This window comes from Cydia pomonella, chromosome 2, assembly GCF_033807575.1.
Source record: "Cydia pomonella isolate Wapato2018A chromosome 2, ilCydPomo1, whole genome shotgun sequence".
In the NCBI taxonomy this organism is placed as follows: domain Eukaryota; kingdom Metazoa; phylum Arthropoda; class Insecta; order Lepidoptera; family Tortricidae; genus Cydia; species Cydia pomonella.
This window is the reverse complement of record NC_084704.1, coordinates 17,773,786-17,790,771: the sequence shown is the minus strand read 5'-3', so window position 1 is coordinate 17,790,771 and position 16,986 is coordinate 17,773,786. Positions and strand designations below refer to the sequence as shown.

The 16,986-nt window shown below is 38.1% G+C and overlaps 1 protein-coding gene across 1 annotated transcript in view; it reads left to right on the top strand.

Annotated features, from left to right (window-relative positions):
* The window catches only part of LOC133530486 (muscle-specific protein 300 kDa-like), a 188,502-nt gene that overhangs the window by 143,611 nt on the left and 27,905 nt on the right, over window positions 1-16,986 (top strand). Inside the window, 16 exon segments of the mRNA XM_061868397.1 lie at window positions 1-164; window positions 166-1,241; window positions 1,292-1,687; window positions 1,690-1,850; window positions 3,089-3,199; window positions 5,978-6,160; window positions 7,674-7,928; window positions 7,930-8,526; window positions 8,528-10,372; window positions 10,374-10,511; window positions 10,513-10,890; window positions 10,926-11,026; window positions 11,328-12,402; window positions 12,440-12,517; window positions 12,520-12,796; window positions 12,799-16,865. Coding sequence (XP_061724381.1) covers window positions 1-164; window positions 166-1,241; window positions 1,292-1,687; window positions 1,690-1,850; window positions 3,089-3,199; window positions 5,978-6,160; window positions 7,674-7,928; window positions 7,930-8,526; window positions 8,528-10,372; window positions 10,374-10,511; window positions 10,513-10,890; window positions 10,926-11,026; window positions 11,328-12,402; window positions 12,440-12,517; window positions 12,520-12,796; window positions 12,799-16,865 — 10,902 coding nt within the window.

The following is a 16,986-nucleotide window of genomic DNA, read 5'->3' as shown; positions in this document are numbered from 1 at the left end:
AAGGATGGAGACAAGAAAACATTGATGAAGGTTGAAAAATCAAAGAAAAATAGAGGTCGGTCAGGAAAGTCTAAAGAAAAAGAAATCAATGTGCAAGTAGTAGTAACTGAATTCCCTCATACATATGAAGAAGACGAACATCCAAAGAAAGATAAGAAGAGAAAAATCAAATAAATCCAAAGAAACTGTAAAATCAGAAGAAATATCTAAATCTAAAGAAGAAGTGCATGAAACTTATGAAGAACCGAAAATTGAAACAGGAGTAAAATCACCTCAACTAGATGAAGTTGAAGATAAAAAGAAAAACAAGAAAAAGAAAAAGGATAAACTCTCTTCACCTCTGAGGGAAGGCATTAAATTAAAACCTTTGGAAGAATTTAAGGTGGAAGAAAAACAAAAACACACTGTTGATAAATTAGTTACTCAGACTTCAGTGTCCAGTCCCGAATCTATTCACACACCTATCAAAGATAGGTTTTATAACGAAGCTCAATACTGGAAAAATGACCCGAGCGGTATTGATGAAGTTCTTACCATAGAACTAAGTCCAACAAAAGAAATAACTTCTATTACTACAGAAAATAAAGAGATGAAATCTGTGAATACTCCTACATGTATTGACAAAACTGAAACGGAAAATATACTACAATATAAAACTGAGCAGACAAAGATAATTAAAGAAACTAATAAGACAGAGACAAAATTAACGGAAGAGTTGTCGCTTGAAAGTAAAATGGCTGACTTGCAAAGAGAAATTGAAGAAATGCTAGAACCTGAAGGTTCTTCTTTAGTGAGCGATGACACGCCAAAAGAATTAATAAGCTCTGCAAGTTCAGAGTCTCAAAATGATGTTATAGATAACATTACACCTTTATTAGCGTCTCCTGAATCTGAGGCAGAGATCGCAATTACTGAAGAAGAGTCACCTCTAACTTCCAAAAATACAAAATCTAAAGAAGAAGTAACAATTAGTGAGAAGCATATAAGCGTAAGCATGATCGATGCATTGCTAGAAGATGAACCAGCAAGTATAGAGCATCCAAAGGATGAAATCAAGAAAATTTGTAGTAAATCTATAATTAATAAGGATTTTGAAAATGTTAAAGAGAAGGAAAAAGTAGGCGAACCAATAGGTGGACATAAAAGTATGACTGTGGAGCAAACTGTTCAAGATAATGTCAAAAATAGCGTATCGGCTGAAATGTTTGAAAAAACCGTTAGAAGCTGTAGAAATAACAGACCTTTCTAACCCTGTTAATGATGTCATTACTAACTTATCCAATATAAAAAGTAGACAATTTCTGGGTGGATAAATCTGCGATAGATGACGCTGAACATCTCCTTGTCGAACAGAAGCAAATTGAAACCCAGGAAATTGTCTCATTTAATAAAACTAAACGTGATAGCCTAGAAGAAAACATCGTTATTGATAATACGTTTTGGATCGAAAAACCTATGTACCATGACGCGGAATGCCAATATTTTATATCCATTGCTAAGAAAGCAAAAATACCTCCTACTTCCAAAGTAGAACTACAGGCAAATGATCAAAACGATAAAGATAGGGATCCTAGCGGTAGCTCGGGCCATACGTCCGACGCGGGCGAGACTAAGGACCCTTGTGGTTCACCTTTTGATTCGAATTATATTTCAATGGATTTGCCAGGCGGAATATGCAGTTGGAAAGACAAAGTTCATACTTGAGCGTAGAAACCCCAACAGACTCTCTTATTAGCGATGACCGTTTAGGCGACATCCGAGAGGATTTACTAACAGCCCCACCCTTAGAACCTGTTCCTCCCCCACCCTCACAGGAGTCGACGGCAGAGGCAGCCCGGAGGACACCTAAGGTGACTGAAGTGCAGTCGTATTGTACAATTTTGCAATTTATTTATGTTTGGCATGATATTTATACTAAATTTTTAATTTCACTGATCACACGTATCGTGAATTGCCACCACCAGCCATCGCCGGTCGTCTTGTAGCGCCTATCTCGGCATGTACTGTCGTCGCAATAGATTTTACGCATTTGGAGTATATAGTATTTATTCTAGTCAATGTAGTGTGTTTAGTACTAAATCTAGTCATGTCTTAGTCATCGTAGTAATCCACGCGTCAAACACTGTTTTCTAGTTTTTAAGCAGTGGTCTTAAAATTGTAATAAAGGATAATAATATAATGGTATTTATGGTTTTATTTAAATAGTTATTATTGCATTTTGTTTTACTATTACCCTTTTTATGTTAAGTTTTATTTTAAATCCATTTTGTTATTATTTATTATTGGCGTAAAATTGGCCACTACAAGACGATCGACGAAACATAAATGCTTTTTTTTTTAAGAGATCAAAGGCATCAATTTTACTTGGATTTGAAAATAGTAAACTAGCGATCAAAGGATTAATAGCAGCGAATGATATACGAGTCAGGTCAGTCTGATGCAAGACTTTCGTGCATTTTAAGAAATGAAATCCTAGTAGTTCCCCTAGTGTTTGAAAGATATGTTTTATTGGATGAACACCTCAAATTTATTTAGCGTCATTTTTGACATTCTCTTGGATACTCTTTCATTGATTATTTGTAACAATTGATCTACTGGCTATTGTAAGTCAATCATCAAAGTTTTGGCGAAGTATTTGTCATAATCAAATATGAAAAGAGTTTTTTTATGACACCGTGTTCATCCTTTTCCTTCGTATAGCTACCATAAGCTTTCGTTGTTTCACTAGCCTTAATACCATTAATATTGTTTTTGGTGTTGAATGGCTTCCAGCATGAGCCAGTACCAATTTAACTTATCGTGAGTTTTGATGTTGTCCGTAGCTAACTTAGCCCATGCATTTGACCTGCTCGTCTGTTTTGTTTTTCCTTGCATTTTATTAGTTAGAAACGAAGTGGAATTTAAAGATGTCATCTCGCTTTAGTATTTCCTTGAAATAGGGTTTTTTTATGATAAATCGAGGACCTCAAAGTAACCGCTCTATTTTTGATAATCATGTTATTTAATAAAAAAGGCATATACCAAGATATCTTTAGATTCGACTTCAGTAATCATTTAAATAGTATCTAATAAGAGTGTGTGTTCTCAGGATGACTTGTCTAATGATATTGAAAGTCTACTAGAAGAAGTAAAGAATGTACAAGCCCGCCTCTCGGATCTGCCCGATGAAAGTCTCGGAGCCATGGAGGACGGTCTGAGGGTAAGTTTCATTGTAAATGTCATTTTATTAAGAATTAACTGTCTATCCCACTGACAAGTTATTACTGGGGGTGTTTCTGTACTTTTTTTAAATAAACTGGATTCGATTCGCATGTCGCTCCGATGTTTGAGCGATACAACTCTATGGGCGTATTATAGCGACATCCCGCTCGCACATGGTAGCGACGTGCGAATCGCATCCAGTGTGCCAAGCGCCGTACAGGATGTAGAGCTTTAAAATTGCAAGGACACATTATGAATGGAATTCATTCATAAAGTGACCATGCACTTTTGCAGCTGTGTGTACAGTCTGCAAAATAGTTACGCTATTTACACACTCTAAAATATTTCGTTTTCGCGGCTCGTTAGTGCAATAGAGTCGATGTCAAGATATTTTATAAGGTGGCAGTTGAATACATGATTTGTAGTTTACTGTAAAGTAAATAAATCACTGTAGGTACCCAGCACTCTTACCATGACTATACCGCGGCCGTTAATGACAACGACTGCGTTAACTTGCTCTCGCTTATACATACGGTAATTTTGCTACGAACGAGTAGGTATTCACTGCGAGTGAGTTTACGCAGACGGTAGCGAATATGGCCGTAGACGTGGAATACTCATGGTATAATGGTACAAACTTTTTCTACCTTCATTACTACAGCTCTAAAATACAAATACAATACCTAGTTAGGTAAAGTCAGCTGCAGAGATAGTTGACCCCGACCTTCAAACCAATTTCTTATGCAAGGGGGTCAGTTATCTATGCAGCTGCATTGACTGTACCTAATGTACCTAGGTATTTTTACCTACGAGTAAGTATATCACATTTTCGAACTAAACAAATATGCTAAATGTAGATTCAAGTGAGAATCAAGATATTTTAAATGCATTAGTTGCGTAAATATTTTTTTTGCTGACTGTACCTATGATTTACATCTAATCTCAGACTATTGAAACACCCCGAGAATAAATTTGAAGACAATACTGCTGCCAAAACCAACCTACATGTCGGATAATTTTTGTTACCCAAAGTAAACAAAACTAGAATAAACACAAATCAGTCGATCGGAGTTCGCATAATAAATTATAGGCGATTACTTATATTTTGTTTGTTCTTGGCAATGACTGCATTTTCACTGTTTAGTGGTGATGTCATAAAGGTATATATTACGACATAGGTTAATAATAAATAGTTGAGTTTGGCATCATTCAGTAGGGCAGTGTTTCTCGGGCCGTGGAGCACTTCGAACCGACAACGAATTACGAACGCGGGAAATTCGAATTTTAATACGTATCAATATTTTTGTAGATAGCGTGAGTGGAAAGTTTAATGAATAAGAAGCTTAATTGGATACTATTCCTCAAAGGTAATCCTAAGTAATCATATAATACAAAATAACTGTTAGTATAGTGGCTTAGAACAAGATCGATGATCATGAATATTTTATTTGTTACAATAATATAGATCATGTCATTCACGAAGACGCGTGTATTGACTCGTATTGTCATGTTATTAAAGGTTAGATTTGACAAATCTGTGCGTCATCGTGAAACACGAACTATAAATATTGAAAAAAGTAAAAAGTAAAAGTTAAGTAAAGTAGTAAAGGTTAAGTATTTTCTTTTTGCCCTATGGTTGACTGGTAGAAAATGCCTTTAGGCATTAAGTCCGCCATTTGTACTTATTTTTATTGTGAGAATGCCTTAAGGCATTAAGTCCGCCATTTGTACTTATTTTTATTGTGCAATAAAGTTAATAATAATAATAAAACATTCAGGACAGTTTTCACGTCGGTTCGTTTAAAATGAGTGGTTAGTGATTTATTACCACAATATAGTAAACATAGTTTAACCGCCACTATAAAACAGTAAAACAACTCAGTTTTATAACGTCAATGTTCGGCTTCAACCGAGAGGCTGTAAAATCAACTTTATAGCTAGATATTATCGTCCGTTTTGAAGGAAACATCTTAAGTATACTGTGTATATTTATAAACAAACAATAATGGAAAGTAGAAACACTTTAAATATAAAATTGAGAGATTACGACAGTGCTTTTTGATATATGGTAATTAATAATACTTTGCTGAAGTATTCAAACTTAATAAACCTACTGTGAATGTACTATAAAAGTCTTCAAACTGTACATGTATATCTAAAAAAAATTAATAAAAAAAAAAACGTAGTGAATTGAAACTCTTAACCCCTCTTATCGCTACTTATAATATTATAATTATATACTTATTTATTATAAATACAAAAGTAACTCTGTCTGTTACCTCTTCACTCTTAAACCGCTGAACCAATTTAGATGAAATTTGTTATAGAAATAGTTTGAGGCCCGAGAAAAGATATGGGGTAGATTTTATTAAGCATCATCATTATCCCCCGCGGACGAAATCGCGGGCAGTAGCTAGTTTACAATAAAATAATTACGGTGTATGAATTGTCAGTTAGCAGTGTGGAAGATGGTACATTCACAGTATTCCTAAGAATTCAACAAGGTAATGCCATTTGCAGTATAAAGAATAATGAAGATTATGTCATGTGTATATTTAGATATTTCCTCATAACATAATATCACACTTAAAAATAGTACCTACATACTAGTTGTTAAACGTGAACAAAGTTAAAGAGCTGATCTCAGCGAGCAGACGAATATTGTTTCTAGGTCTACAGGGCAGTTTCTACAGTTTCGTTCTTTCGTTGATTTACACCTAATTACGAGTGTTTTTTTTTTGTAATTTATTTTAAATTTCCTACATATATGTTTCAGGAGGGCATTTCCATTCTCAGCAAGTGTGATGAGGCGGCGGAACTCCTGGAGAGTAAAATGATGGAGTATCGCCAAGAGGCAGAGATCCAAAGCCTGAGCCGTGAAGTGGTAGTCATCAGGGCCAGGATATCCAAATTACTGCTTCAGGCGAGGCAAGGACTTGATATCATCAAGGTAAGAAAGGTAAATAGAGCTTTCATTTTTAGTTTGCGCGTGTTGTATAATTTTGAATAACTGGTCACTAAACTCACAAAGTATTATATTATTCGATTTTTTTGCATATAATACAACAATGCACACCAAGCCGCAAAAGTGCATATCCACTTAATTAATTAATTACATTTATATTGTGTCAAAGCAATTTTGCAGCTCGATGTACATGTTGCCAACTTAATGCCATACGACCATAAGGCCAATATTAAGTTAAAATTGTTTGTGAAATTTGTAAGACGCAGTTCATACATGTAATCCATTTTTTTTTATACTACGTCGGTGGCAAACATGCATACGGCCCGCCTGATGGTAAGCAGTCTCCGTAGCCTATGTACGCCTGCAACTCTAGAGGAGTTACATGCGCGTTGCCGACCCTAAACCCGCCCCCCCTCGTTGAGCTCTCTGGCAACCTTACTCACCGGCAGGAACACAACACTATGAGTAGGGTCTAGTGTTATTTGGCTGCGGTTTTCTGTAAGGTGGAGGTACTTCCCCAGTTGGGCTCTGCTCTAGATCTGGAATGACATCCGCTTGCTGTGCCCTACCACACAAATCGAGATGACATTCACAATGTCCATACCTCTCTTTTGGACGTAGTTTAAGGACGTACCCGGGTCTTTTTTAGGCTTCATGTCCGTCTGTCTGTCTGTCCGAGGCTTTGCTCCGTGATTTTTGGTGCTAGAAAGATGCAATTTGGCACAGATATATAAATAGCCGGGTCCACACGGAGCTAGCATACGCGCGAGGCAATTTCCTCGCGCACAAACCGGCCAGTGCAGAGGCGCCTCGGCCGAGGCACGTCTACACTGGTCGGTTTGTGCGCAAGGAAATTGCGTCGCGCGTATGCTCGCTCTGTGTGGACCCAGCTAATCAATTTTCTTTTATGATACGTAAAGTGGGAATGTTTTTTTCGCTTCCACCCTATGATGTTGGGTGCCGTTGGATGGGTCTGGGAAACGAATAGGGATTAAACCGTCTATTTGAGGATATAGTAAGTAGTTTCGGAGTCAGCTGCAGAGAGAGGTGACCCCCTTGCATCGACTGATAGTATGCGGGGGGGGGGGGGGGGGCCACCACTCTCTGCAGCTGACTACATGATAACTTACTAATCACACCCGATCAAGTTCCCTGACACAGCGGAGTTGCGAAATGCATCGCAGCTATAGTATGTGTTGTAGTTTTTGAGATATATTTTATAGTATGGATGCTAGTTTTAACGTATTTATCTATGGGCCCATAGTTGCCTGAAAATAAACATATTTCATTTCAAGGTCTATTGACCTGCTCTTGCCCAGTTTTTTAAATATAATTTGTGGGTTAGATAATTAATGATATACAAACAGTTTTGTTAACTTATTTTTTTAATCAATTGCACTATTTGCATTATAGTTTATATTCAACTTGAATCAATATATTATCAAATTTAAATAAGTAACCTATCAATGTTTTCATTAAGTCCTAATACCTTTTTCGACGCTTTCAGGATGCTAAAGTAGAGGTGGTTCGTCAAGCCAAGGAAATGGAAGACCAGAAAGTAAAGATTGCTCAACTAGACAAATGGCTTGAAAGCATAGATCATGAACTGAAGGAGTCTACTAAGCAGTCTGAAATATTAACAGAGGGAGATATTATAAATTATATTGAAATCTATGAAAAATACATTAGGGAATATGAAGAGTACGAAGTTATATTAAAGTCTATTACAATAATTGGTGTTGATAAATCTAGTCAAACATTGAATGAAAAAGCTTAAAGCTACGCAACAATCGTTAGTGGAAACGAAAAATCTAGTCATTGTAGAGATAGAACGGTTAAGACAGGTATTACTACAGATGAGATCTGCGGCTGAGGTGGAAGAGGATATATCTCAAACGGATAGAACGATCGACTCAACGTCTATGCCTGAAGAAATTGTTTCCCCTAGAGAAAGTGAAATTGTTAAAGAAGAAGTTCCGACAGTAAAAAAATCCGAAGAAAAGGTCCCAAGTGAGAAGTCTAGTGAGAAAAGATCTAGTAAAAAGAAGTCTACTAAAAAAGGAGAGAAAGAGAAAGTCGTAGTATCAGAAGAAAAACCAACTCACACGATTGAGACCCAAACGGGGCAAAGTCTTAGATCGGGATCCCCGCCTGTTACAGATAAATCCATCATGTGTGAGCCAGAAAAGAAAACCACACAGGATGCTTCTATTACCTGTGCCCAACCAATGGACGTTGAAATCCAAACAAGTGAGCCAGTCTCAGAAAATAGAGAAATACTAGAGAATATTCAAGTAAGGCAAACTATTACTGATGGCCATGAAATATTTGAAATCGCTACTCGGCCTGTAGCTAAAAAACCAGCAAATTGGAGAGCAATCATTGCTTGTTGACGCTAATTACAAAGATGATAGTCAAGGTAAAGATTCACATCTAAATATAACACACAGCTTACCTCAGTCATTTGAAACTGTCATGGTCGAACCTGACGAAACTACGACTGAGGTAGTTGTTGATGCAGATGGTACTAAGAGAATTATTGTGAAAAAAGTGAGAAAGACTTTAGTAACACGCCAAGAATTGATTCACAGCCACCGTCAAACCACACAAATGATCCCAGATGGTACCAAAGAACAATCATTTTCACAAATAACTTTGAAAGAAGACAAAGGAACCAGTTCGACAATGCTAGGAGATGGTGGCATTCAAAGGGTTGAATACCAAACGTTTGGTGGTCAAGTTGTATCAGGATTACCTGGAGGTGAAGTAACCATCCAAGAATTTTCCTCAAGGCCTGGAGTTGTTGTGAACTTAGAAGAAGGTCTAAATCCTGAAGAAATCTTACAGTTGGCGGAAACCGAAGGCCAACAACAAATTCAAACTTCGTCCTCTAGCGTTACTGCTGTCGTACAACAAGTTACTAAACGAATCGTAAAAACGAAACGACGAATAATACGCAGAGTAGTAATCATAGACGGCAAAGAACATGTAACGGAGGAAGTGATAGAGGAGCCCGATAATGTTGAAGTATATGAAGAGCAAATACCAAGGGTATCAATAAGCGTCAAAGATCAAGGTGGCGTGCTCTTTGAGGAAATTGATGACGATGGTGATGATCATAAAGATGACAAGGGACCTGTACCGGATATGAGCCACGACTACAAAAATACAGAAGAAAGAACACTTAAATCTGAAGACAAGCCAGACGATCAACCCAAATATAAACCAGATGATGACAAGAAACCTCTCAAAGGTGACAGTCCCGAAACTAAACAAGGAAAAGATATACGTGAACTGTCCGACGACTTTATTCAAATGGAAAGTCAATTCCATTCACAGTACATTGAGTCAGGCACAATTACCAGAGATTCAGAAATAAGAGAATCATCTCCTGTACAGACAATTACTGTATCCAAAAGTTATGAAATCGTTCCTGAAGAGACAGGAAACCAAGAAACCTATCACACCCAAGAATCAGTCGAAACCCATGCTGCCCGTATAAGCGAAATCAGTACAGCAAAATCAGATGATCATACACCTAAATATCAATCGAAAGAAAAATCATTTGATGATGACAAACCTCTTAAAGGCGACGGTCACGAAACCAAAGTAGATAAAGATGTCAATACGTTGTCTAAAGACTTCATCCAAATGGAAAGTCAGCGTCATTCACAATATGCAGAGTCTAGTATAACTACCAAACAGTCACAAATAAGAGAAACATCCCCTGTCGCGACAGCTATATTTTCTCAAAAGCAAGAAAATATACCTGAAGTAGAAGAAACCAACGATGTCAGCGCGTTGCCTAAAGACTTCATCCAAATGGAAAGTCAGCGTCATTCACAATATGCAGAGAATACAACTATCAAACAGTCACAAATAAAAGAAACATCCCCTGTGGAGACAGTAATATTACCTGAAACGCGAGAAAATATCCCTGAAGTCGGAGAAATTCAAGGATCGTATTACGTTCAAGAACCACAAGATCCTCAGTCCACATTTATAAGCGAAGGTTATCAGCAATCAACGTTACAGACTACGTCATCAAACATTTCTACGGTTGTTCAAAAAGTAACAAGAAAAATAACTAGAACTCGAAGACGTATCATTAAACATATACAAATAATTGATGGCAAGGAGCACGTCACTGAAGAAATCATTGACGAACCTGATGACGTTGAGATCATTGAAGAGGAGCCTAAGGTTTCTACTCATAAAAATTCAAGAACAAGGGGTCAAGACAAAACGTATTAAAATAATACGCCAGATACAGATCATAGATGGAAAAGAACATATTTCGGAACAGATTGTTGAAGAACCTGATGATGAATTTATTCCGGAAACAAACTATTAGCACTGAAATTGATATTAGTATTGATAAAAAGCCATCGATTGTTCCCGAAGGTAGCATTGAAAAATATACGCAAGAATTACCTACGCCCTCAACTACTGAATTATATTCGTTGATTGTAGATGCGACAAAAAATACAATAACTAGTGATCTAAACACACAGTACTCGCAACCTGAAACTAAAGACCTTGATTCCACTGAAGGAATAGATATGGATCCTATCGATTTGAAGGGTCAACTAAAGGAGGTAGCAGGCATCGAACAAATCGATGCCAAATCTAAGGAAGCTTCTGAAAAAGAAACTACGAAGGAATTATCCAGCCCCTGCCAAGTCCTACTAGGAAATCGAAATCAGCGTCCCCGAGCAAACGAGTAACATTTGTTGACAAATTGACTGAATACTCAAAGCCTGAAGACACAACTAAAGATCAAGGATTGAAGTGGGATGCAGTTGAACTGGAGAAATCATTGCAATCTACTCAAATCGCCTCAGATTCGACTTCTGCAAGGCAAATTACTGAAATGGAAATTGCTGGGTCTTCTGGAGAAAAACAAAATCAATCAACATTTGATATGTCTTCAATAGATGAAAGGGGCGTTGAATCGCTGAAAACACATCAAATTAAGTCAAATATCGAAATCGAAAGAAATATTCCAGCTCCAGAAAAAGAAATAATTACTCAAGAACAAAAATCCGAAACTATTCCAACTACTTCAAATATTGACTCTAAGTAGGTGCAACTCTAGACTTTATTTCAAACGAAAGAGCGCACGCTGTACACCCAGAGACAAAACAAGATACTGAAAAAGAACAGCCGTTACATCTGAAACACCAAGCTTATCTATTAAAACTTATACAGCCCAGAAATTAGAACCGTCTAATACTTTAGAAATTCATTTGCCAAGTGAACCACACTCTCTAAAACCTAATGAAATCAAACTATCAAAACCAGATACTGCTAGTGCTAGTTATACCGTAAGAGAAACTACTGAATCCGTATCGTCTAATCAGTTAGCAACAGAAGATGATATAATAAATTCTACTCTTGTAGATAAGGAAAAAGAAAAATTGAATACCTCCGAAGTCACTGAAGTAAAAAGTTCTCGTACAGATGATATTGAATCGGTAGAAGGCAATATGTCTGAATCAATAAAATTAGATGTCACTATTGTACACAAGCCTAAATCGCACTACACCATTGATACTCATAAAGTGGATGACGTAGAAAACCCGATATTAACGGAAAAGAAACTAATAGGTGAAACAGATATTAGCAAGGAGTCACCAAGCGATATTGTTGATGTAACTAAGAATATTATGAGCTCGGAAGGACAAGTACCTAAAAAGCGTGGAAAGAAGGCAATAAATAAAGACTTACCTGCTGAAAAAATATCTGCAGATAATAAACCTCATGAAGAACCGATTCAATCCCACATTGAGCCAACGCTGGATGAAATTGAAAGTAATGATTTGACTCCGAAAGTTTCTGGTGTTCAACCAGATGAACAAGATGTGGATGTTAAATCATCTGCTGTCCAACACAAAGATCCTGGGTCAAAATATGACATTAATCTGCTCCTTGAAGCAGAACGTGCAGATTCTCATTTAAGACAAAGACCAGCCCTTGATGTTCAAACGAAACCTTTACAAAGTGTTGATATAACAATGTCGATTTCCAAAACCGATGTCGTTAAAAGAGACGAGCCTAAAGTACATCTTGACATGAAAGTTGAAAATTTTGAAACCAAACAATCAACAATTGTCAAAAAAGATATTGATGTCAATTTACCGAGTGAATTAAAGATAATTGAAGATCACCCCCTAACGCTCTCAGTGGATGAAAAACTTAAAGATGACGTCATAAAAGAACCAACACCTGCTCTTGTATCCAATGAACCTATCAGAAAACCGAATACCCCAGAAATTAGTGCCCAAATTGAAATTGAGGAAACAGATCAAACATCAAGTGGAACACCAGATACCTCTAAAGATCACAGAAAAAGTAAAAAGAAAAAGAAACACAAACCTACGCCTGACGCAAGCCTAGAGGAATCTACCAAATCAGAGCTGCCTGTAGAAATACCTGAAGATAAGAGTGTTATTGATACTGACAGCTCATCTCTTAGTCATTACGTCGAGTTACCAACTTCGCCGGCTTTAGATTCTCCCAAACCTACCGAAGATATCTTGGAACCGAAAGTAGAATCATTAGAACCAGATTCATTCGTTGAATCTGAAAGGGCTGCTGACGAAAAGGGTTACGAGGGAGAAGAAATATCTCAGGGACCAACACCCCTACCCAAAAAGAGGCAAAGAAACGCAAGGCCTATGGCGCTAGTGAAGAAACAACTTATCCTAAAGAAACCACTGCAGAGTCTGATGATACATCATTGTCAAGTCGAGTTGAAATCGCAGAGCCCGCACAAGAAAAGAAAGGAAAGAAAAAGAAGGGAAAGAAAAAGCCACCTACCGATCCAGAAGAAGTAGAAGAATCTGAATCCGCTCAAAAGTTGGAGCAGGAGCCTGAAAGTCCAAAAATAGGCAGTGAGAATATAGAGTCTCCTAAAGAGGAATCTTACCATACAATGAGTGAGACATCTGACATAAGCACGGTTAAAATAATTGAGGAATGCGTTCAAAGTAGCCCAGAATCCTTACACAAGGAAGTTTTGACTACTGTGACTTTCCCAGTCCCTGTAGTTGAAGAAATTCCAACGCAAGAGTACTCTATCCAAACATCTCCAGAATTATCTGAATCCATTAAAGATGTCAAGGAACAGCTAAAACCGGAAACTGTAGCCATTGAGCTACAAACATCTCCTACTCCTGTTATTGAAACTGTAGTACAAACTACTCCTAGGGATGAAAAAGACATTGACACTCAGACAATTGAAAATATCATAACAGTAGCAGAAAAAGTACCCGTCGTTGATACTGAAATTCAAACTAGTAGAACGGAAACGCCACAGAAGACGGAGCAGATTGAAGCGACAACTCAAGTGATTGCACACGATATAGTTACTCCGGAAGAAAAGTTTTCTCAAACTTCATCACCTATTGAGGACACGGCAGTAAAATCCGAAACAGCAGAAGTTGTAACAGAATCCAAAGAAATCCAAACATCTCCCTTGCCTACACTACAAAAAGATGAAAAAGGTACCGGAATTTCCATCGAAACAGTTGAAACTGATATCCAAACTATACAAGATATTATTGACCAGGAAACATGCATAACGCCAGTACCAGAAAAAGAAGTTATTGAAATGTCTATACAGACACCCGATTTACCAGTGGTAAGCACATCTACTCAATCGGATTATGTTGAACCTGAAAGAAAAGACGACGCAGCTGAAGTAGCATCACCAACGCCTCCTAAACCAGAAGTTTTCGATGTAAGTCAACAAACGTCGCCTAGAACACCAGAACAGTCCGTTATTATAACCACAGCAGAAAAAGAACCTGAAAGTGTTCCTGAATTACCAATAAGGAAGGAAGTTACTTCAGTCGATCGTACTCAACAAACGACTCCTAGAGAACCAATTGTTGAAATTCCAACAACTAGGCCAGTAGATTTAGAACTGAAGAAAACAAAAGCACTGACTATTGATAGTACTCAACAGACATCTCCAAGAGTTTATTCGGAAGACTCAATATCAACATCGACTGAAGAACCTTATGAAATACAATTACGAGCACAAATAACAATTCCAGAAGCGACCAATGACTTCCTTGACAACGAACGACAACTAGCTCCACAGTCTATTCTCGGGGACAGACAAAAACCAAAGAAGAGGAAAAATAAGCGGAAGATGGAATCACCAGTAACTCAGACACCAGAAAGCCTCTCCGATCCTATAACGACAGAATTACTTATGTCTGTAACGCCTACAAGTGAAGACTACACAAGTAGAGATACGTCATCAATAGATGAGGGTATTTCTCAGTTAGCTAGCCCTATATCATCAGACCGCCAGGAGTTTGGTAATCAACACAAATTAACTTACTCTGACGTCGTCCAGCGATCGAAGTCTAAATCCCCCTCTCCCACTAAATCGGTCCACTTTTCTCGAAAACCTGAGAAAACAAGACTGCTTGATGCCTTAGAGAAAAGAACACAATTCCTGACAGACTCTCCAAGAAAAGTGCCCGGCGATTCAGTGGCTATTGTTGTTCTGGATCAGTCTGTAGAGAAATCATATGATTCTGTTGTCAACAAAGAACTTCAAGATCTTAAGAATGCAATTGGCAATAATGATTCGACAAGGGTTGAGAGGAGCGTTGTGGTCATCATAGAAACTATATCTATTTGGTTGGAAGAAATACAATACAAAATTCAAACCGATACTATTTCCAATGGAGAATCCGTTAATGAAGCGCAACGCTTAACATCCTTACAAGGGTACATTCAAAGTCTAAAAGAAATAATAGAAATTACCGAAGTAAATGAAGAAATCGTAACTCTCATTGAAATGCTAACTCGGCAAGCAGATGCGGTCAATGATCTAAACCGCCAAAGCTCGACTACTGTAAAAGAAGTTGAAAAAGACTGGTTGAAGTTCTTGGACGATAATGATAAACTGTACCAGTCTGTCAACAAGGTAAAATCTAAGCTTGATGATATCCTTCTGTCTGATATTCCAACACAACAGAAATTAGACAAATTGGATAAACTAGAGAACGAAAATGTAACTAATTCTGATTCAGTCACTAAAATGTTCCGCCGGTATCGAATTTTAGTGGAAAACAACATAAAGCGGGAATGTCCAACTACTCTGTACGCTTGCGATGATGATACTAAGCAGGTGGAAAATTCGATCAATACCGAAAGGGATCGTTTGCTTCAGTTGTCAGCATTGGCCGAGGAATATGAACAAACATTACAAGATTTTGGACAAATAACCGATGTAGCAGAAGCACTGCTAGATGGAAAAATAATTGTATCTGATTTAGACCACTTACATGAAGAAATCCAAAAACACAGAAAGTTCTTCGTCAATCTAAGCCATTGCAGAGCTATCCTCGAATCTTTAGAAGATAATTTGGATGGTGAAACAAGATCCAAGTATTCATCTTTACATAATTCCCTACACGATCGTGCTACAGTAATAATTGACAGAGCAGCAGGTCGCGCTCAACAAATGACTTTGGCAGCATCTCGATGGACCACATTAGAACAAGGCATGAGAGAAGAACAACAGTGGCTAAGAGTAGCACACCAGAGGATACCTGACCTCACGAATGTCACATCCATCGACCACGAGCAATATATCAACTTATACCAATCCGTCAGCTTGGATGTATCACATCATCATGCAAAGATCTTACGCCTATTGTCGGTCACTGATGGACTGCAAAACCTGATTGTTTGTTCCGGGTTAGAAACTGAATGTTCTATAGCCCTCGATACGTTGCTCAAGCTACAGGAAGATGTGGATTCTCGACTCATTCGACTGACGGCTTTTAAAGAAAACTGGATGACTTATGACTTCATTGTAGAAAGAATAGAGAACTGGATGAAAATCGCTAAAACGGAGCTTGAACACATTACTCCTGAAAATATTACAACAACTGGAAACTTGCGTCGGTTTTGGGAACTCAAAGCCCAACACGAAGTTCATAACAATCTTAAAAATGAGTCCGGTGTCCAATTTGAAAAAGCATTAGAAATTTTACCAGTATCTGATGAAATGGTTCAGCGTCAATTCTTTTCAAAAATAGAAGACCAATGGCGGGAAATTGCCGTCAAAATTGATAGCTTACATTCTTCTGCCATTCAAAGTATTTCCGACCGTGACGTGTCCACTGGCGAGAAGCTCAATATCTTGGAAGATGAAATTCGAGAATTACGTGCGTCGCTCGATAGCTTGAAGACAGTTATAAGAAGCGAGGACGAACTAAACCTTTACATCGAGAGACTTCAAGTGATGACGGGCCGCGTTGACAGAATACAGAACGAGCTCAGTAGGCTGAACTTGCTACCTACTGCGGAGTCTGATCGCTTGGGGACCCTGTTGTCCCAGTCGCGCAACTTAGATGACCAGGTTGCCGAGGAGCTAGAGCGCAGCATGCTCTTGAAAGAGAAGATAGTGCAGGTTCAAGCCGGAATAACTCGCTGTCAGAAGAATCAACGTCGCGGACGCCTCACTCTCGAGGAGTGCGCGGCCGCGGAACGACTCGGCAGCGACGTAGTGGAACGAGCATCCGAGACGTGCGACAGACTTCTAGACGATCTCTCGGCGCAATGGAGAGACATAAGAGCGCTAAATCAGGCGCTACATACCTTGCCGACATGTCTTCGAGTATCCGTTTCGCTTACAGATTTGGAAAGAGACATCACAGGACTTCAGGTAAGCTTCAAAACTTTGAACTATCTACTTCCCATAGCCAACTTGTAAGACGAGACCCTTGGGTCTACAATTTCTTAATGACTTCTTTCATTAATTTAATATGATTAACGAACTTCAGCTA